General features: G+C 38.7%; 1 protein-coding gene across 10 annotated transcripts in view; it reads right to left on the bottom strand.

Moving 5' to 3' along the window:
- DNAH6 (dynein axonemal heavy chain 6) overlaps positions 1-23,706 on the bottom strand; it is a 350,848-nt gene that overhangs the window by 229,045 nt on the left and 98,097 nt on the right. For all 10 annotated transcript variants that reach the window (XM_055243630.2, XM_055243633.2, XM_063617552.1 and 7 more), the window contains 5 exons: positions 18,092-18,212; positions 14,306-14,457; positions 12,013-12,165; positions 7,508-7,759; positions 2,819-2,947 (listed from right to left, as the gene is read on the bottom strand). In XM_055243630.2, the coding sequence (XP_055099605.1) occupies positions 2,819-2,947; positions 7,508-7,759; positions 12,013-12,165; positions 14,306-14,457; positions 18,092-18,212 (807 nt within the window). The remainder of the gene's footprint in view (positions 1-2,818; positions 2,948-7,507; positions 7,760-12,012; positions 12,166-14,305; positions 14,458-18,091; positions 18,213-23,706) is intronic.

Below are 23,706 nucleotides of genomic sequence, written 5' to 3'. Positions count from 1 at the left end.
TGCTAGTACCATACTATTTTAATTACTATAGCTTTATATGTTTTTAGATTAGGAAGTATGAGACCTCTAGCTTTTTTCTTGTTTCTCAAGATTGTGTTGGGTACTCGAGGTCCTCTGTGGTTCCCTATAAATTTTAGAATTTGTTTTTAATATTTCTTTAAAAAATGTCATTGGGAATTTGATAAGGATTGCATTGAATGTATAAGTCACTTTGGGTAGTACAGGTATTTTAACAATATTAAGTCTTTTAATCAATGAACATGGGATATCTTTCCATTTATTTGTGTATTATTTCATTTCTTTCATGATAGTTTTTTAGTTTTCAGTGTGTGAGTCTTTCACCTCCTAGGTTAAGTTTACTTCTACTTTATTATTATTATTTTTGATTCTGTTGTAAATGGCATGCTATTTTTTATGCTATTGTAAATTGTGTTCTTTATCTTTTGGATTGTTTGTTGTTAGTATATAGAAATGCAACTAATTCATGTAAGTTGATTTTGTATTCTACAACTTTACTGAGTTTATTTATTATTTTTAATTTTTTCCCCCTGGAGTTTTAGGGTTTTCTACATATGAGATATCTAGAATATGCTGGATCCTGTCACTACTCCAAGATAGGTGATACGAAAGTTTGTCCCTCGAGCAGTCCCCTGATAATGTATCACATCGGACAGCCACTTCAAATCTTTCCCTGTCCAGGTAGAAGCTGAGATTTGGGAATTCTTACTTGCTTACTCTGCACTGAGTCAGGGGTTGGGGAAGGGGTGTTAATGGCTAGTGAGTGCAAACTGGTCAAAACTGTTGCTTTTGTTCTCAGTGGTTCCAACCTGGGGGCCTTTCCTGTCCATAATCAAATTCAGGCAAGAGAGAAACCAATCTCTCAGCCAGACCCCTAAAGTGTCAGAATGCCGTATATTCCATCCAGTCTGTCTTTCCCTCCTTCGCCAGGGAGAAGCTGAGAACTTCCTCCTAATTGTGTAGCACTGTGCTGGGGGCAGGAATTATAGTGAAAGGGTGTTAGAAATTATTCTACTGGCTTCAATCAGCTGATTTTATACTTGCCCTGAGTGCAAGAGACTCTCAACTTGCCTTTGTATTTCTGACAAAATAAATTGGTTCAGGGGTTGTTGAGTCAGTGTGTCCAAGGGAAAAAGGAGGGGCTGGGGCTTCATACTCTGCCATCTTGCTGACAGGACCAATGATATTCTTTCTTGCTCAAGGAGTGCTCACGTGTGAGTTGTAGCTTTTTTTTTTTTTTTTTTGAAATGGAGCCTCGCTCACACTGTCACCCAGGCTGGAGTGCAGTGGCATGATCTCGGCTCACTGCAACCTCCACCTCCTGGGATCAAGTGATTCTCCTGCCTCAGCCTCCCAAGTAGCTGGGATTACAGGCACCTGCCACCACGCCCAGCTAATTTTTTGTATTTTTAGTAGAGATGGGGTTTCATCATATTTGCCAGGCTGGTCTCAAACTCCTGACCTCGTGATTTGCCAGCCTTGGCCTCCCAAAGTGCTGGGAGTACAGGTGTGAGCCACCGTGCCCAGCCAAGTTGTAGCTTTTTATCAAGTAGTATTTCCTCCATACCTTGCTCCTTACTACATACCTTCCTGTCTTGTAGGTCAGTTAACTCAACCTGGGAACAACTTTGAACTCTAGTTCCTTCACACAAATCTGCCTCAAGTATCACCAGCCTTATTGGCTGGTATCAAGTTCATTATTTTCAGATTTCTCTACCAATCCCTGGACCCTGGAGTAGACAGCATGTCTACATCATGTCTACATCACTTTCTGGTCATCCATATGAGGCTCTAAAGAGACAGATGCATTCCCCTGTGAGGTTCAAGCATGTTCCTCCGAGATTTTTGGGGAGACCAATGGCATCTTCCTTATTGCTAGGGGCTCCCTGGTTTTGACCATAGGAATATTTTCTTTTCTATTCTCTTTTCTTGTTGTTGGTCTCTCTAAAAGCTGTTGAAATCACCTGCATGTCTTACCCCTTTCTCTTCATGTTTTTTGAGAGACTTCTTTTAGCCTTTCAAATATACCTTTTTTTTTTTTTTGAGACAGGGTCTCACTCTGTCACCTAGGCTGGAGTGCAGTGTCATGATCTTGGCTCACTGCAACCTCCACCTCCTGGGCTCAAGTGATCCTCCCCGTTTAGCCTCCCAAGCACCTGGGACTACAGGCATGTGCCACCATGCCTGGGTAATTTTTGTATTTTTAGTAGAGAGGTGGTTTCACTATGTTGGTCAGGCTGGTCTCGAACTCCTGAGCTTAAGTGATCCAACCGCCTCGGCCTCCCAAAGTGCTGGGATTACAGGCATGAGCCACTGCTCCTGGTCCTCAAATCTACCCTTTTACACCCATTTGTCCCTGGCTTAGCTGGGGATGTCATTTTTATCAAATTGGCACATAAAACCAGGGTAAATCAGGCAATATTAATAGAATCATAACATACATATGAATGTAAAGGAAGCCTGAATATTACTTAAGAAAGGATAGTGTGGTTTTAATTGACTACATTAAAAAACCCACTTACATTTTAACATAGAAAGTACAGTTCCTTGTCTGACAGTTTTGCATAATTCACAATTATTTTAATAAGAAAGACATTTGGTATCTCATGTGTATTAGTCTTTAAACACGTCAAAGGCAGGGAACGTATCATATTTTGTATTTGAGACTATTTGTAGCATGCTGACTAGCACATAGTTGTCCAAATATTGAATGTTTACAGTTACATTATTGAAGTCCTTGCGCATATATGCCATTTCTATACACACATTTCTAAGACAGATGGTGTAAAACTCTCATTACCTTAAAATTCTTCTGATAGGACTTATACAGAAATGCACGTTTCTGAAGATCAGCCAGAACAGATTGCAGATTATTCAATATGAGCCTTATTTTGTCTTGGTCAGCAGAGATATCTAAAATCTGTGGATCCTGTAAATTTAAGACAGTTTTTGGTTAGCCATTCCTGCTTTTTGATAAAGGCCAATTAAATTAAATGAATTAATAAACATTTTTAAAAAGATTCCTTTCTCTTTTTGATTTTTAGAAATGACGTTTAAAATTATTGCTTTCCTGAATTTTAAAGCAATGCGTAGACATTATAAAAAGTACACATTTATATAAAGTGCCATGGAGATAAAATTGTTTTAAAACATTACCTAATATATTTTCCCTCATCTGCTTTCATTTCCTACACTTCTTCAACCAACATGACCTTAGATAAGGAGAGGTGAATGCAACAGGGAAGAGAAGGAAGGGGATATGATATAAGGTAAATTTCCACTTTACGATAAAGGAATGGAAAGGCCTTTGTATTCTAAGATGACAGAAGAGAGAAAATGAAAAATACAAATGGCAAGACATATGTTTTATGGCTGACCTGTTAGGGTTGAAACCCCAGTGAATGGGAATGGAATAGTTCAGGAGCAAAGCAGAAGCACATAACTAGGTTTGGGATAATCTGAGAAAATTGAAGGAATCTGAGAACCATTACAGCCATAGCTCAGGGAGGCTAGTTAGTCCATGTCTTAGTCAGCATGGCCACGAATTCAAACTGGCAACATGCTCTAGATTAGAAAAAGCCAAGGGATGTGTCCAGGAATAAGGGGCTTTTATTGACATTCTGGTGTCTTGTGACTTGGTATGATATGCAGGGAATCCTGAAGTTCTCATGTGTCTTGATTCTGGTAGTGGGAACTGTTGAGACAACTGGTGGACCAGAAGATGTCTGAGGCCAGGATGAGAAAGCCACAGATTACTTGGGACTGTAGGGTATGGAAGAAATGATGGATTGCAGCACAGGGGCTAGCATGGTGCCTAAAGAACCAGGAAAGACCCTTAGTTAACAGCAACCCGGGACAACCAGGTGCAGCCCAGCCAAACTGCACTGGAAGCTGCTATGGCCCAGAAGGTAGCATGAAGAACAGATGACCTGCCCCTCCCATCTATTTGCCATGAGGGAATGCAAGCTTCCCTTTATGGGGCAATAGGTAGGAGGGGATGGTAGCATAGGTGAAAAAATGCCCAATAGGAAGTTTAGATTTTCACTTGAATTAAAATCTATCCAAAAGAGACCCAGGTAGAATGGAACAGACATTTCAAATGGAAATAAATTATCATTAATGGTCACATTTAGGTTTTCTCCTTAATTCCCCACAACAGCAGGAATGAGTCTTGATAGCAGGATAGTATCATTTACAGAAATGATGAAGTTATAGTCCTTTGCCCAAGAGAATTAATTTCAAACCTTCTACAGAAGCAGCACTAGTTAGAATGAGCCCATGCTTTCATTTTGTGTATGTGCATCATGCTATTTAAAATGCATGATTTGCATACAGATATTCATTGCAGCACTATCCACAATAGCAAAGACATGCAATCAATCTAAATGCCAATCAATATCAGATTGGATAAAGAAAATCTGGTACATACACACCATGGAACACTATGAAGCCATAAAAAAGGACAAGATTATGTCCTTTACAGGAATATAGATGGAGCTGGAGGCCATTATTCATAGCAAACTAATGCAGGAACAGAAAACCAAGTATTGCATGTTCTCAGTTACAAGTGAAAGCTAAATGATGAGAACACATGGACACAAGAGAGGAACAACAGACACTGGGGCCTACCTGAGGGCGGAGGATAGGAGGAGGGAGAGGATCAGAAAAAATATCTATTGGGTACTAGGGCCTGGTACCTGGGTGACAAAATAACCTACGCAGCAAACCTCTGAGACATGAGTTTACCTACATAACCAACCTGCACATGTATCCCTGAACCCAAAATAAAAGTTTTTTAAAAAATAAAAAATGCATGATTATACATCAAGCATGTGCTGGCACTTTTGCTTTCTCTAATGATCTATGTATACATAGATATTCATACTTTTTAACAGTATGCTGTGTATAGAATACAATATATGGTACAGCAATTAATAGATTATTAACCATTGACAGTAGACTGCTTAAGCTTGAATGCAGATTCCTCCATTTAGTAACTGTGTGACCCTTCGCAAGTTACTTAACCCTGTACCCTAATTTCCTTTTCTGTAAAATATGAATAATAAAACCCTAAAGTGTTTTGCGATTTAAATGAGTTAAAACATGAAAACGTACATAAGAATATTTCTAGGACTATTACTCATCATTGCCCCAAATGGTAAATAATCCCAATTTCCATCACCCATGAAATGAATCATTGTAAAATACAATAAAATACTACATAGCAACAAACATGAATAAGCTACATCCACAAATAGCAAATGGATAAATCTTAGGAACATACCAAAATAAAATAAAGGGCACACTGTATGGTTCTAATTAATAGAAGTTCAAAAATAGGAAATTTATAGCATTCCTGCTCCAGATGGCCTGCCACTGCCAACACGCCTGCTGCAGCAGGGAGGCATGACCGGGGCTGCACACTCCATGGAGCCAGTGGGAGTTAGGGACAAGTGGGAGCCTTGCCCCTTCCAAGTTGGGGTGGGAGTTCCTCGGGTGCAGCTGTAGCCACCCAAACTGTCGCTGCAGACTCAGGCAGTCCTGTGCTCTTGGGGACATGGGGAGGCCCTCCTGCCCTGGCAGGCTTGGAAGTGACTGCTTCTGCTGCCTGTTCTCTCCCTGCTGTGATCTTGGAAGGGAGAGAGGCCAGGCAGTGGGAGCAGGCACTTCTTTGATCTTCTCTGATCTTGGAGCAAAGTCAGGGCCTAGCCCCGGTGCCATGAACAGCAGCAGGAGGCAGACAGATTCCTGGATGGAAGGGGGTGGGTCCCCAGTGAGGCCCCACGTTGGCCTGAAGGCTGGGGGCTGGGCTGCCAGTTCCACAGACCAGAGTAGGAACTTGTGATGCCTTTTCCAGCCTTCCCATTATCCTCCATGGGCCAATCAGTGCACACTTCCTCCCCTCTGAGATCCATAAAAGCCCTGGGCTCAGCCAGAGCTGAGCAGACAATGGGACAACCAGCTGCAGAGGGGAGCTACCCTCTCTGCTGAGAGCTTCAGAGACCTGCAGAGATGTCGGGGCTACCAGCTGCAGAGAGTAGCAACCCACTTCAGGGCCTACTCTCTGCTAGGAGCTGGGCATACATCAGGACAACCAGCTGCAGAGAGGAGCTACCCTCTCCAGGCTTCCTCTCTGCTGAGAGCTGCAGAGATGATGGGACAACCTGCCTGCAGAGAGGAGCCACCCATTCTAGGGCCTCCTCTCTGCTGAGAGCTGACACTCTATGGGATGACCTGCCTGGAGAGGAGCTACCCACTGCAGATCTCCCCTGAGTTGTTCTAACACTGAATAAAGCTCCTCTTCATCTTGCTCACCCTCCACTTGTCTGCATACCTCATTCTTCCTAGATGCAGGACAAGAACTCAGGCAAAGGTGCTACTGGCCACAGAGGTTTCCGGCCAGAAAAATGACACCCCAAATATCCCATAGCAAAAGGATTAATAATTAGGAGGGGACAATAAGGGTATCATAATGCTTTAGTTATTGACATGAGTAGTGGATACATAGATGTGTTTACTTTCAGATAATTCATTGAGTTGTATAGTAATTAGTTATGTACACTTTTGTCTGTAAGAAAATACAAAAGCACTTCAATATAAAAGTAAAAACAATGCCAAGTCCTTCGAACACTGCTTGACAAATAGGAAGCACACAATGTGAGCTGTTTTTACATTTCCATGTTAATACATGTAAAGGTATACTGTAATCTTTAATGTCTGTACTATATTCTTTTGAGTCAGTGTACCCTATATCTTTTCTATTGTAAAAGTGGTACAAGGTAACCAAATATTCTTCACTACCAATTATCAATGTACACTCTGTCTCTTTCTAAATGGGAATTTTCTAATATACTAGCAAAGTTTATTTTTATTTTTTATTTAGCTTTTATTTTAAGTTCAGGGATAGATGTGCAGGTTTGTTATACAGGTAAACTTGTGTCATGGGGGTTTGTTGTATGAATTATTTCATCACCCAGGTATTAAGCAAACTTTAAAATTGTGACAATAGCTGTAAAATGTGCTAGCAAGTCATTAAAACACTCTTCAAAATAATAAATACAAGTTAGGACTAGAATTTAATTGACTAAATTAAATTTTAATATTACATATATGCTTTGTTTGTGATAGTCTGAAATGTATTCACTACTTAAAGGGAGATTTTGAAACATTAATTTTTAAGTAGCAGCTCAAAGACATTTTTGATTGGTTAGAATGAAACTATAAAAAACTAAAGCTACATCAGTTAAATGTGTTCTCTAAATGGTTTGAAGAGTAGTCTTAATTATTCTCACCACAAAAAATGATGTATGTGAGGTGATAGACACATTAATTAGCTTGATCAATAATTTCACAATGCATACATACATCAAAACATCACATTATACATTGTAAATATACACGATTTTTATTTGTTGGCTATACTTTAAAAAACAAATGTAATAGTCAAACTTTGCATAGATTATTTTTACAAAATAATGATTTAGCTTACTTGTGCTTGCAGTTTTACTTCATTCACTTCATTGTTTAATTCTTCAAGATCACTACTCAAATGCACACAAAATTGCTTAATGCTTGACTCTCTATCACCCACTGATTTATCAATGGCATTCTGCACAGCAACAATGGATGGCTTCATAGTTGCAAAAACAGCAAAGTCTTCAGGAGGTGTGGGAACCTGATATTGTTCAATAAGCTTGTACATTTGAGTCACTATATTCCCTTCATCTTCAAGGCTTTCAATCTAAATGGAAACATAGTTTGCTCATTAAATGTGGCAGAGTCCTAGTTTGGTCTTGAAGTTTGTTCTAATAGGAGACAGCCACTGTACAATATGAACGTTGTATTAGTCTGTTCTGCTGCTGCTAATAAAGACATATCCAAGACTGGGTAATTTATAAAAGAAAGGAACTCAACAGTTCCACATGGCTGGGGAGGACTCACAATCATGGCTAAAGGCAAGGGAGAAGCAAAGACATGTCTTACATGGAGGCAGGCAAGAGAACTTGCACAGGGGAACTCCCATTTATAAGACCATCAGATCTCATGAGACTTATTCACTACCATGAGAACAGTATGGGGGAAACCACCCCCATGATTCAATTATCTCCACCTGGCCCCATCTTTGACTTGTAGGAATTCAATTCAAGGTGAGATTTGGGTGGAGACACAGCCAAACCATATCAAACATCAAACCGAATAGTCAGCACAGAAGGAGTGTATTATAATGTTACGGTCAAATTGGCTAAAGCCTGCTGGATGATAGTCATTGCTATAATACAGGTAATCAGGTTAGGAGGTAAATTATTCAGAGCTGAGCTCTTACAAATGTTTCCTCTTTCTGTTTTGTTCTCTTGTTGTATTAAACAGTGCCAATATTTAAAGTTTTCTAAGAAAACATGTGCTGTGGGGTTGTTCAGCTGTAGTATCTGAGCTTCCAGGCATGTGTGATGGGCAGTGACCATCCCAGAGCAGCCCGAGGGATCGACAAGCTGTGGACTTGGCTGCATAGGTTCAGAACCCAGATCTATGATGAGATTCCCACTATCCTTTAACAAATTATTTTACTACAGCCCAATGACTACTAAACATCTTCACTTTGGTTTCTCACTTTCAGTGGACAGTATTGCTTGTCTGTCCTAATTCTCTGGCAAGGGATACCCCAGTTTTGGGAATGCTCCTCACCCCCAACTCTGCCACATGGTTATAGAGGGAGCAGCCATGTTCGTACTACTTGGCCCAATTTCCTGGCCACAGGCTGAACCAAGGAGCACCAAACTGTGATCTAAAGAACTTAGCTCAGTCTGACCTTTCTCTTGAACACAGGAAGAGTTGGGACTGAGGCCATTTACTTTTATGTGGAAACAGAACAGGTAATTAACTTGAGAAGATAACTGCAGACAGGCTTTTAGAGAAATAGTTCTCAATCTTTAGCTTCCATTGCAATTACCTTGGAAAGCCTGTTAAAACAGATTGCTGGCCGGGTGCAGTGGCTCAAGCCTGTAATCCCAGCACTTTGGGAGGCCGAGGTGGGTGGATCACGAGGTCAGGAGATTGAGACCATCCTGGCTAACACGGTGAAACCCCGTCTGTACTAAAAATACAAAAAAATTGGCCAGGCGTGGTGGCGGATGCCTGTAGTCCCAGCTACTCGGAAGGCCGAGGCAGGAGAATGGCGTGAACCCAGGAGGCGGAGCTTGCAGTGAGCAGAGATGGCGCCACTGCACTCCAGCCTGGGCGACAGAGCGAGACTCCATCTCAAAGAAAAAAAAAAAAAAAACGGATTGCTGAGTCCCTCCCGAGAGTGTCTGATTCAGAAGGTCTAGCAAGTCATAAAAACACTGTAGTCATGTAGGGTGGGTCCCCAGAATGTACATTTTTAACCCATTCTCAGATGATGCTGCTGCTGCTGATTTGGAGTCCCCCTTTGAGAACCATGGTTCTACAGGAGCAGAGATGAGGGAAGGAGAGAGGCCTTTTTGTAAAGGCCTGGCTCTATCCATACTTTAGGATTCTGAAAGATATTCCTGCAAACTTAGAATAAATCTTCCCATTTTTCCAAGCTATTTATGTGAGTTTTTGTGACTTTCACCCAAAGTTTCTAACACCTCGAACAAGTTGTGTATAGAACTAAGTCTCTCTACATCAAGATCTGTTGATCTTCCCCTATTTCCTCTATTTTGGGTGAGTATATATCCAGGTTTCTCTGGGAATGTCCTGGGTTTACACTTATTATCCTAGTACAATGATTAATAGTGTCTCTTTCACTTTCAGAAAAATGTCCTGATCAGACAATGAATTATGTAGCCTACCCTCCCTATACTGGTATGAAATTGCTAAATGCCCATTTTCTGCAGAATGATACCTATAAGTCACCTCATTCTCCTCTCACTGTCCCCTCATTCAGTTGCCCATTAAGTCCTTTCAATTCTACTTAACATCATTATAATTAATTTATTCTCTCCTATCGTTGAAAATACTGCTTTAGCTACATAGAGTTCATCAACTTTCAATTAAACATTCTTTCTCCATAGCATATCAATCACTAAATCCTGTTTTTGTCACGTTGCCTCCTGTCTTTGCACATGGCTTTCCCTCTCCCTGGAATGCCCACCTGAATGTTTCATGTATTTTATGACAGCTTAAATATTCCATCCTCCACAAAGCCTTCTGTAACCCATAGGCAAGAATTACTACAAACTTCCCAGTGCTACAACAGTGTCTTCTTCCTATGCTCATTGTATGAAAATTATCTGCTTGCATTCAAGACTCAACTTCTTTAAAGCAGGTTTATTCATTGTAATTTTTGCACCCTGCTAAGTGGTGCTCACTAAACTTGCTGACTGAATGAATAAAGTTCCAGAAAAAGTTTTTGTGAGTGCAGAGAATCTCCCTAAAGGAAGCTGCTTTCCAAGCACACCACCCAGCAAACACAACCTCCTGGAGATGGGACACAGTCTATGTTTTCTGCATACTGTATCAACTTGCTGTTCTAGAACCACAAGGTGATAGCAGCTGACCTTCTGCAGCCATTGATTATGATGTGACCCTACCTTCCTGGCATTGTTTATATAACAGAATAGGAGCTCTGAATCAATTTACTAGACTTTTAGAATCAATATTGAAAAAGAGAGATTATCTCTTTCTTGCTGACTGGCTAGACTTGCAAGCTATAGCTTGGGAGCTGCTGGTGGCCATGTTTGCTGCTGTGGTATGAAGCAGCAGAAGTAGCTGTCTGCAGAGGGAGAGAAGTGAAGCAGACCCTCAGAGAGATGCAGAGAGGAGATGGAAGGAAGGACTACCAGGGCGTCCTACAGCTGTCCTATATTCTGGGTTCTGGTCAGTTCCTGAGCCTACTTACATTCTTGATTGGAAGTTCCATGAAGCACCCCTGAATCCTTAAGTGGGATCCCTATTTTGGCCTAAGCTTTCTCAAGTGTGTTTGGGTTATTTGTTTGAAGTGGCTTAATGAATACAAACAATAATAAGTAAGTCGCATCTTTAGACTCCTGGGACAATTTATAAGCAAACCTGAGGAGAACCACGATCATCTGCCTTTTTGAGAAGGCACGATTTCTTGAAATGAGAAACACTTACTTTGGTAGTCATGTGAAATAGCATTTATTATTAATTTGGTTAATAATATATAACATTCAGTTTACTTTTTTAATTGAAACATTTCTTCAATTTTCAGATATTATGCCAACATAATATGAATGAAAGTTTATGAAAAAACTATTGGAGCCAAATGCTAGATTGCTTCCTACAGGGAAGAGGCTGAGAGGAGGAAATCAAGTTTCCGGAGAAAAAGAAGCGAAACAGACAAAGGAGTGTGTGTGTGTGTGTGTGTGTGTGTGTGTGTGTATGTGTGTGTGTATAAGAGAGAGAAACAGAGACCTGATTCCATCTGCATCACTTGAGTCCCCATATCCACTTTTTTCTCCCCACCTCCACCTCCCCACTTAAGCGGGTTTGTGTTGGGTTTCTTTCATTCTTAACAGTAAGTTTCCTGACTATTATGCAGCCAGACTTCCATTACGATTAATATCTAGATTGCAATGGTATTACCATTTACTAAAAATTAGAATTCCAATAACCTATGGTTGAGAACATTGGTTCTGCAGTCAAAGAGACTCAAGTCTAAATTCTAACTCTATCACATCCATACATGTCTGTGATCTTGGATAACACATCCTGTTTTGGTTTCTGTTTCCTTATCTGCAGAATGAGGATAAATATCAACACTTTTCAAGCTTTTGTGAGAATTAAAAATGCAATGCATGTAGAAAATGTAATATGATGCCTGACTAGTACTAAGAGTCTGATAACTGTCAGCTGGCTTTATTCCTGTGATGTAGAACATCCACTTACTTTGAAAGTGTTTCTGATATTTTGATAGCTGTCTTTTGCCCTTTAGTCCTTCATTTTTTCTTGTCCTATGCCTTCCTTCCTACTATCAGACCTGGAATATTGAGTTATATGAGAAAATCAACTCACCCGTTCCTGAATTTCATCAAGAAATAATAAGCTATGAACATATTCTGTGGTAGTAGTTGGAACAAACTCAAGTTTATACTCTGCATCTTGTGCCTCAACGATAATGGCATCCACTTTTTTCTTGCTTTGACGAGGAAGCATAAAATTTAGCACCTAAGAAAGAAAACAACATGTGAATTGTAAACAGTCGAATATTTTCATTTTATTATATATTTTAGACAAATCCTAATTGGACATCTGTTAAATCAGCAGGTATTGGAAGCAGCAGTGAATACGAAGAGACTTTTTTTCTCTTTAAATCACTGCTAGTTAAATCAGACAACAGGAAGGCCAGGTTTTGAAGATCATTTCTATGGCTTACCAACAATTTTCCCTAAATGCTCTAATATCTTGCAAGTATACTTTCTGCTTCTTCGTCCTATGTAGTGGACATTGTGCTGCCCTGTCCAGCATCAGTCCCACTTCTTTCATGTTGGGTGCTAGCCATGCAGTTTGGGGGAAATTGATCTCTCCTTCAGAAACAAATATGCAGTCTGACTGATCACTTGGCAAATAGGAACATGCCTTTTTTGGCCAAAGTGATCAGATTAAGGTTGTATTAGTCCATTTTCACACTACTATAAAGAACTGCCCGAGACTGGGTAATTTATAAAGGAAACAGGTTTAATTGACTCACAGTTCAGCATGGCTGGGAAGGCCTCAGGAAACTTACAATCATGGCAGAAGGTGAAGGGGAAGCAAGGCACCTTCTTCACAAGGCAGCAGGAAGGAGAAGTATGTGAGAGTGCAGGAAAAACCACGATTTATAAAACCATTAGATCTTGTGAGAATTCACTTACTGTCAGGAGAACAGCATGGGGGAAACCACCCACATAATCTAATCACTTTCTATGAGGTTCCTCCCTTAACACCTGGGGATTACAATTCAAGATGGGATTTGGGTGGGGACACAAAGCTAAACCATATCAAGTGTGAACCTCTGACTTTAGTTGATTCAATTAGATAAAGGCCGGCACTTTTATTTATGACTGAGAGACATGTGTACTCAGAACCCCAATCTTTCTATTTCTCTCTCCATACAAACAATTGGCTTGTGGAGCTTTTGACAATCATTTTACAAATGCCTTAGGATGAAGCCTGCACATAAGGAGGCTCAGGAAAGAGAATGAAGTAATTGGTTCATTGGTAACACCACTGAGCCACTAGATCATACCTCCTTGATATCGACCCAATCTCTGGACTTTTTAGATACATATGCCAATAACTCTTCTGATTGCTTAAGCCAGTTTGAGTTCAGTTTTCTTGGGCTTAGAGTAAATACCTACCCAACTATTTCTTGAGCATACCATAGCTAAAAAATGTTTGTTGAAATTGAATTAAGTTTGCTCCAATTATATACATAATTATATATATATAAATATATATATATTTCTTTTTTTTTTACCAGATGAAGAAACAAAACTCTAGAAGGAAGCCCAATGCCATACAATTAATTAATAACAGAACATATTAGCACTCAGGTCTGCACTCTTTTATACAGTGCTCTATCTTCTATCATTTACCAGGGGCCAGAAAATGTTTTCTATAAGGGCCATATAGTAAATATTTTAGATTTGCAGTCAATACAGTCTCTGTCACAACTACTAAACTTTGTCCTTGTAGGAAGAAAGCAGCCATAGATGATATGTAAACCATTGTCATGGCTGTGTTCTGATAAAACTGTATACAAAACAAGAGGCAGGCTGGGTTGGCTCTGTGGGCCATAGTTTTCCAATCCCTGTTTTATATCATTGTCTCTCTGTAGGCATTGGGAAGATACAAGTATACTCTGGCTCCAAAGGAAATTATTGTATTGGTTCTGAAACTTATTACAGAAATTTCCCTAGTTCTATAACTTACCAAAACATAATCAGACCTGTAGGGACAATTCCAGATCAGAAAATGATTTCCTAAACTTGATCTTGGTGGTCTAGAATTAACCATCACTCCCTCTAGGATACTGAGCTGTTATGGTAGTATCCTCTCTGCAGGTCTTGAAACGCTCTGACAATGGAAAAAGGAGTAGGAGCAAGAGGCCAGTGTGAGGCCTGCAGTCCCCTCCATTATCTCATCTAAAAAGCTGATAATGCTTGTGACAAAAAGACTATAGAGCTTTTCTTAGAAATTAAGGATGTCCAATAGTGTTATATTAATTTTTATATTTGCAATACTATAAAATAAATAATAGGTTTTTGTGCAGTAGAAAAATCATAATTGTAGAGAAATAATTAAATTTTTTCTAGTTTATAGTTACCTCTAAGCATCGCAAAGGTGACAGAATTAATTTTTCTCTTAGCAGCCTAGTGTCAATGAGCAGCAATCCTACATTTCTGGTGGGTCTGAGAGCTACTGCGTCCTTGTGCTGTTTGTGATATTTTTCCAGTTGTTCACTAAAAAAGTTAACATCTACATAAAAAAATTCACATAAAGCATAAAATATACCATATTGGATTTTAAAAGATCATTACAAAATATATTAAAAATCATTGCATTGATAAATTTACACATATATGTATAATGTTATTATCTGTACTTAGAGTATCTCATGTAACTTTAAAATGCTAATTGGATTGCTTTATAGTATTTTATTCTTGTGTTAAAGAAACTAATATTTTATAATGTAAATATGTCTTCTGGCTCCTATGAAGAGATGACAGATGAAAATAACTTGTAAGTGCATTAGAGAATCTAGTCTGGAATTGACTAGATTTCAGAGTTAGGTTGGTTTCAAGTTGGGCTTAATCTAAATGTTCTCTACCACATGGTATCTCAAAGTAAGGCATTTTGAGCACACAAACAACAGCAAAATTTGAAACATAAGAGATCACACATAGCTAGAATTATCTCCGTTCTTCTTCCCAACACATCTCTCTGCCATTCCTGCACCCTACATCATGGTCAAGGCCTTTGTCAATTTGCATATGCTACAGTTGCCTTTTGATAATCATCTTGCCTCCATCTTCTCCCTCATCCAATCCATCTGGAACCAATGGAAACCTGATTATCCTTGAATATACTCTCATCATACTATCAGTCAAAAATAACTCTCTCTCTAATGCATATACAATTCTAAACTTCTCTGCTTGTCTTTCAAAACTGTACCCTCTGGGTCTCTAAAAATTTAGCTAATTTTATTTCTAATTACCTCCTACATTTGAGTCAAATTGATTTCCTTACTGTCTGCCCTTTTTCCTCCTTCCATAATCTTCCTCCATCACCCCAAAGAGAAAAGGGTGCTGTTTCCTGCCTTTATTCATGCCATCTCCTCTCCTAATTATAAGGGGTAGTTTGACTAGTATAAAGAACACACCAGAGAAAGTATTAGAAGACCTGAGCTCAGGTCTTTAACCCATGTGTGGCCTTGGGAAAGTCACTTAGTCTTTCTGAGCTTCAGCTTCCTCATAATATAAAACAGAAACAGCAATTACCTCTCTTACTCACTTCAGAAGGTTTTGATTTGTGTATTTTTGAAAGCCGACTAAATTAAGATGTTAAATGATCTGATAAGTCATATGGTAAGGATACCTGTATAATGTTTAGTATTTTCCAAATTTATTTGAGCACCATCTTTTTTCATGGTATCATGTAATTATCCCTCAGAACAGTGCCAATGAACACAACTTTGGGAACCATTTATTTGGTCCAGAACTCTTACTTTATAGATAGAGAAATTGAGATCAATTGAGGTCATATGACTTGGCTATGGCCACATAGCCAAAAAGGAATAAAAGGTTAAAGCCAATCTGAGATGGAGTCTTGCACTGTAGCCCAGCCTGGTGTGCAGTGGCACGATCTCGGCTCACTGCAAGCTCTGCCTCCTGGGTTCACACCATTCTCCTGCCTCAGCCCCCGGAGTAGCTGGGACTAGAGGCGCCCGCCACCACACACGGCTAATTTTTTGTACTTTTAGTAGAGACGGGGTTTCACCGTGTCAGCCAGGATGGTCTCGATCTCCTGACCTCGTGATCCACCCGCCTCGGCCTCCCAAAGTGCTGGGATTACAGGCGTGAGCCACCACGGAGAGGCAGTATGTAAAATGGTTAAGCAGACAAGCTTTGAAGTCAGAGAAATTAGATCTAAACTCCTCACTAGCTGTTTAATCCTGAGGTTGCCTTATCTCTATAGATCTGTTTTCTTTTTATAAAATGGTAATACTAATACTCTCCTCAGAATTGTGAGGATTCGATGAAATGTCTAAATATTACTTAGAACAGTATCTATCATGCTGTAAGTGCTCAGTAAAGTGTAGACATTATTAGTAAATGCTGACATTTATAGGAATTTGGTGGTGAGATGTGGCTGCTTGTCAGGAAGCCAGAACCTATCTGCTGGTCGTTCTCTGAGGCAGGACAGGGAGCAGTCTGGCTAAAACTTCAGTTAGACATTTACTAAGGATCTACAATATGTGCTAAGCAATGTTGCAGTCGTTTGAGGATATCAAATAACAGGTAAGGATGATATCCAAGGGCAAAGCCCACCTCTATAAGCCTCTGGCAAACAATTGGATTTAGTGGTTTAGGACGTATTGGGGGTTCCAAACAGAGGAGGAGCACAGAAGTTAGGAGTCCAGGCCAAGGTACTCCAAAGTCGCAGCCATCAGAGTGTTGGGACTGGGAGACCTGGTTCCACGATTGGGTTTCAAAGGCAGGACTAGCAAGACAAGATAGGACTAGCTGAAGAGCAACCTGGGAGTCAGGGGACTGCACGCTGATGGGAACTTGCTGAGGGATCACAGTTATCCAACGTGAGGACTGTGGTAGCAGGAGGCTAGGAAGTCTTGGGCTCAGGATATGAGTAGAAGAGCTCAGGGATTAGAACTGGCTATTTTGATCAGGCCTCCTTCTTGTGCCAAAATTCCAGGCTCCATACCCTGCTGCCACTGTGATGCCATGACATAGTACAGGAGGCATCATGTCCTCACGTCCCAGTCAGTATGCTTCTGTTCAGCACACACTAAGTCTCCGTGTGAAAGTGTTGCCAAAGAACAGTGGAAGTAGGCTTGTCTAAATTTTGTTTTCTAAATTGGGGCCCCATTTTGGTCTAACAACTTAGTATCTTGAAAAAAAGGAGTCAGTTTCAGATTTTTAAAATTTAAGGGACTTAATCAGATACAGTGCCTGATCTTGGACATGATCCTTGGCCAAATCATCTGGAAGCTGCTTTACTCAGGGAATTTTGAAAATGGAATAAGTGAAGATATTAAGGAATTGCTAATTCGGTTGGGGGGGGCAGGGATGATACTATTTTCGTTCTGTAGAAACATGTTTTAGAAATGCATATTGAATTATTTAACGTAAGAATACTTCAGCATAATAAAGAATAAGGAATTGAAAGAAAAACATAAAAACGTAAAGAAAAAATTAGTGCTGGTTCATAGAGCAAAGTATCAGAGTAATTATATTTATATATAAGAAAATAAAGGAAGCTTATGAAATAAAAAAGAATATGAAAGACATGTGTCATGTTTTAAAATAGCAAACAAATATACATATTTTTTATAATTTTCTGAGAACTTGCTTGCCTGAAATTGCACTTGGATATTGTAGATTATCTTCCTTTGTTAAAGACAGTGAAATAAAATAGTTTTCCCCTAGGTCTTATTTCATGACTAAGAGTTGCTGATTCACATCCACCAGATCTTAATGTAGTCCCAGAAGAAAAAAGAATAAGTTCCTGAGATAGAAAAACTTATGTAAACTTTATTTAACGGAATTGGTAAAGGTATCCATTCCTTTCAACTCCTTCTCATATGCAGGCTATATACTCTTAGCACTGACACAACTTTAAACTAAATGATAAGTGATTAGGAAGGAATTGCTTTCCATAATATCTGAAATAAAACAGTAATACTGAATAAGGAGAAAGGAAAAAAGTAATTCTATAGAAAATAATCTAGAAATGAATTAACTCTTGCCTTTTGTCAGGCCAACTCTTTTGGGCTACCATTTGTGTTCCCAAACACCACCAAACAGAATCCTAAAAGACAACAAATCTCAGTATCCCTATAAAAACAATTAGTAAGTACAAATGGACAAGTTACCAGGTTCCTGAAGTTTAAGAGCTTGTAAATCAAGACTTTCATTTTCCTTGAAGAATATCTGGAACTTTTCAAAGGTAGCTGCGTAGATGCGGGCCGATTCAAATGCTGCCTGAATGGTTTCCTAAATGTTATAAAGAAGCAGACAAATATGACCATATTTTTGTTAAGCAGAATTTAATTCAATACAACGAAGAAACAAGCAAGCACACAAACTCTATGCCCAATAGTATGTTTTGATTTGGGAAACATGAGTGAAGGAAGATACATTCTTGATGTCAAGGAGTAATTGATGGATTGAAGAAGAAATTGTTATGAAATAAAAAAAATTCATCTTTAAACCTGACTATTGAAGAATTATTCCTGTGACAGAAAGGAAACACACTTGTAATTTGCTTCTGCTTCATGGTGAACTTATATATTGCTAGTAAACATATGGCAAAGAGGCAATACTTGTTTATTTTCCCAACTGCATATTTTATGTCACAGTGTTTTTGAGCAAAGGCAAACCTGTTTAGCATGCCTACAAAATCACTTGCTTAATCTTACTATCAAATCCTCGGCATTGGCCAGTCTCTTATTCCAAAATATCCTTCATACTTTGCCATAATAAAAACTTTTTCTTCACCTTTCTTAAACTTGGTTCTAATGCATATTTCCCCACAAAGTATTTTTAAACCAAGACAATGATTTCTAATCATTTCAGTCCCTTTAGTAACTGTGTCAAGAGATGTTATTATATGTTCAAAGTCTATGAAAGGCAGTTAGGATTCACTTGCTGTTGGTCTTGGTCCATGTCTACTTGGCTGTACTCCACACCTTTTCCTTGTGTTTTCTACCAAGACTTGTAAAAGCCTGCAATTTGTCCCAGGAAAACTAGAGGTGATTGATGGAATTGCACAAATCCAACACACTGATGCTAGGGAAAGTGACTCAGTTATGCCTTGTGGTAGTAGAAAATTTAATTACAAAGAATAGTACACACCCTGTATGTCTACATTTAGTTATTTGTTCATTTATTTTATTTTAATAGGCTTTTATGAATATTCCAGAATGTTTCTGCTGTTTCTTTCTTTATAATAAACATCGAAAAAAAACTTTATCAAACTGTTTCCTTTGAACTGACTAGTATCTCTGATATGTCATCATGCAGGTGCTAGAAACAATATAAGGCTTGTGAATGGAAAGCCCCACCAATGTTCAAAATATGATTTCAAAACATTTTTATCTTGAAACAATGTATGATTCACAAGAGTGTTACTGGAATAGTACAAAGAATTTCATATCTCTGTCACCAAAATTCTCTAAATTTCAACAATTTATCATATTTACTTTATAAGTCTCTCTCTATATACATATTATTATACTCTGAACCATTTGGGAGAAAGTTACAGACATGTGGCACATTTACCCCTAAATATTTCAGGGGTTACTTACTAAACGCAAAGACATTTTCTTACATAACCACAGTATAATGGTCCAAATCAGGAAATTAACATGGATATTAATACTGTTATCTAATTACCGACCTCATACAAATTCTACCATTTGTTCCAGTAATGAATTTCATAGTAAAAGGAAAAAACATCTTTTGTTCTGGTCTACTTTCCTACCTAGGATCATGTATTGCATCTTTTCTTTTTTCTTTTGTTTTTTGAAACAGAGTCTCGCTCTGTTGCCCAGGCTGGAGTGCAGTGGTGCCATCTCAGCTCACTGCAACCTCCACCTCCCAGGTTCAAGCAATTCTCCGTCTCAGCCTCCTGAGTGGCTGGGATTACAGGTGCCCACCACCACACTGATTTTTTATTTTTATTTTTTTTGTATTTTTAGTAGAGACAGGGTTTCACAATCTTGGCCAGGCTGGTCTTGAACTCCTGACCTTGTGATCCGCCCACCTCGGCCTCCCAAAGTGCTGGAATTACAGGCATGAGCCACTGCGCCTGGCTGGTTTTCTTTAATCTGGGAAAATATCTCAATCTTTCTTTGCCTTTTGTCAGGCCTAAACAAATCTACTCCCTTTCTGAGAATGAGTAACCTCATCTCATCATTGACAATATATTTATTTATTTTGCTCAAATCTAAATAAAATACACAGAAAGTAGTTTCAACATTGCTAATACACTAATACCACTGCAAAAAACAAACCTACTAACCAGAGTTCATTATTTGCTGCAGTTATGGTGGTTTTTCATCCTCAGGGTACATGGCCAAAATACTGTGCTCAAAAGTTACTTGGGTTAGTTATTTTCCCCCATCCCTTTAGTGTGGTTATGTATTTCACTTGAAATACATGTGGGTTTATTTCTTTTTGTTTGTATTTTGTTTTAGGGTTTTGCTCTCCATTTTGTTGATTTTTTTAAGAACTATATTAAAAGTTATACTCAGAAAATAGTCACTTCCCCATTTTTTTCACTTCTTACCCACCATCCTCACCCTTCCTACACCATTCGCATTACCTCCTCTAGGTAACTAATTTCCTTAGTTTATGGTTTATCTCCCTTTCCTTCCTACTTGTGACATAAACAGTAGTATACTATAGATATTCTTTTGTACTTTGCCTTTTCCATCTAACAATATATCCTGGAAATCACTCTATATTAATTAATAACCAACTTCTTCATCCATTTATTCAGCCGCATAGTATTCCTTTGTGTAGATATACCACAGATTATTCAATAATTTTTCTATACATGGCTATTTTGGTAGTTTTCAATATTTTGCAGTCATAAATAATGCTGCAATAAGTAATCTAGTGCATATGTACTTATGTATTGTTGAAAACGTATTTTTTGGATACACTTTAAAGGTTGTATTGTTGGATCAAAAGCTAAATGCATGTATAGTTTTGTTTTGCAAAATGTTCTTTTATTTTTTGCATTCTCACAAGCTTAATGTGAGAACGTTTGTTTACCCATAGGGTATTCACCAGAAAGTGTTGGTATACTTTTTAATTTTGCTAATCTGATAGTTGAGAAATTATATCTCAGTTTTAATTCGCATTTATCTTATGAGTAGACTATCTTTTCATATGCTTAGATGCTATGTTTAGTGAATGTTTTATCATAAGTTTTGACCATTTTTCTTTTTTTTAAATTAAATTAAATTAAATTTTAAGTTCCAGGATGCATGTGCAGGATAGGATGTGCAGGTTTGTTACATAGGTAAATGTATGCCATGGTGGTTTGCAGCACCTATCATCCCATGACCTAGGTATTAAGCCCCACATGTATTTGCTATTTATCCTGTTGTCCTCCCTCCCCACACACCCTGATGGGTCCCAGTGTGTGTTATTCTCCTCCCTGTGTCCATGTGTTCTCATTGTTCAGCTTCCACTTATAAGTGAGAATACATGGTGTTTTCTGTTTCTGTGTTAGTTTGCGGAGGATAATGGCTTCCAGCTCCATCATGTCACTGCAAAGGACATTATCTCATTCTTTTTTATGGCTGTATAGTATTCCACGGTGTATATATATCATGTTTTCTTTATCCAGTCTATCACTTATGGGCATTTGGATTGATTCCATGTCTTTGTGATTGTGAATAGTGCTGCAATGAACATGTGTATGCATATATCTTTATAATAGAATGAATTTTCCTTGGGGTATATACCCAGTAATGAGATTTCTGGGTCAAATGGTATTTCTGGTCCTAGGTCTTTGAGGAATCACCACAGTGTCTTCCACAATGGTTGAACTAATTTCACCAACAGTGTAAAAAGCATTCCTATTCCTCCACAGCCTCATCATCATCTGTTGTTTCTTAACGTTTTAATAATTGCCATTCTGACTGGTGTGAGATGGTATCTTCTTGTGGTTTTGATTTGCATTTCGCTAATGATGAGTGATGTTGAATTTTTTTTTTTTTTTTTGAGATGGAGTCTCGCTCTGTCGCCCAGGCTGGAGTGCAGTGGCGTGATCTCGGCTCACTGCAAGCTCCGCCTCCCGAGTTCACGCCATTCTCTTGCCTCAGCCTCTCCGAGTAGCTGGGACTACAGGCGCCCGCCACCACGCCCGGCTAATTTTTTGTATTTTTAGTAGAGACGGGGTTTCACCGTGGTCTTGATCTCCTGACCTCGTGATCCGCCTGCCTCGGCCTCCCAAAGTGCTGGGATTACAAGCGTGAGCCACTGAGCCCGGCCTGAATTTTTATATATATATATATATACACATATACATATGCCACATAATATATTATATTTTATATATATATATATGCCACATAAATGTCTTCTTTTGAGAAATGTGTGTTCATGTCCTTTGCCCAGGTATTGCAAAAATTTTTCCTATTCTGTATGTTGTCTGTTCACTCTGATGATAGTTTCTTTTGTTGTACAGAAGCTCTTTAGTTTAATTAAATCCCATTTGTCAATTTTTGCTTTTGTTGCAATTGCTTTTGATGTTTTGTCATGAGATCTTTGTCCATGCCTACGTCCTGAATGGTATTGCCTAGATTTTCTTCTATGGTTTTTATAGTTTTGGGTTTTACATTTAAATCTTTAATCCATCTTGAGTTAATTTTTGTATAAGGTGTAAGGAAGGGGTCCAGTCTCAATTTTCTGCATATGGCTAGCCAGTTATCCCAGCACCATTTATTAAATAGGGAATCCTTTCCCTGTTGATTGTTTTTGTTAGGTTTGTTGAAGATCAGATGGTTGTGCAGTTTTATTTCTGAGATCTCTATTTTGTGCCATTGGTATACATGTCTGTTTTTGTACCAATACCATGCTGTTTTGGTTATGGTAGCCTTGTAGTATAGTTTGAAGTTGAGTGCTGTGATGCTTCCAGCTTTGTTCTTTTTGATTAGGATTGTCTTGGCTATACAGGCTCTTTTTTGGTTCCATATGAATTTTAAAGCAGTTTTTTTCTATTTCTGTGAAGAATGTGTTTTGACCATTTTTCTACCTAGTTTTGGTTTCCCCTTTTTCTAGTATTAGAAATATTAGCCCTTAGCTATAATACGTAATACAAATAGATTCTCTCTGTTTATAAGTGTATTTTTACTTTGTTTACAATTTTTCCTTGCAGAAGATTTATTTGTTGTGTAATCAAATTTATCAATTCATTCTATTCTTGCATCCAGATTTTTAAGTCATAGATAGATAATGCTTTTTATGAACAAAGCATAAAATAATTTGTCCATCTTTACTTACAGTTTTATTTTATTTTTAGATGCCTAATCTATATATTGGTGTGTAGAATGTGAACCATAGATCTAATTTTATCTTTATCCAAATAGCTATTCAGTTGTACCAGCTACATTTATGAAAAATTTATATTTGTTTCAGTGATTTGAAATACTATATATTTTAGGGGTGGAGCCAAGATGGCTGAATAGGAACAGCTCCGGTCTACAGCTCCCAGTGTGAGTGACGTAGAAGACGGGTGATTTCTGCATTTCCATCTGAGGTACCAGGTTCATCTCACTAGGGAGTGCCAAACAGTGGGTGCAGGACAGTCGGTGCGGAGCACCGTGCACGAGCCGAAGCAGGGCGAGGCATTGCCTCACTCGGGAAGCGCAAGGGGTCAGGGAGTTCCCTTTCCTAGTCAAAGAAAGGGGTGACAGATGGCACCTGGAAAATTGGGTCACTCCCACCCTATTACTGCGCATTTCCAATGGGT

The sequence above is a fragment of the Symphalangus syndactylus genome, chromosome 14 (assembly GCF_028878055.3).
Source record: "Symphalangus syndactylus isolate Jambi chromosome 14, NHGRI_mSymSyn1-v2.1_pri, whole genome shotgun sequence".
NCBI lineage: Eukaryota > Metazoa > Chordata > Mammalia > Primates > Hylobatidae > Symphalangus > Symphalangus syndactylus.
This window is presented reverse-complemented; position numbering and strand designations above follow the sequence as displayed.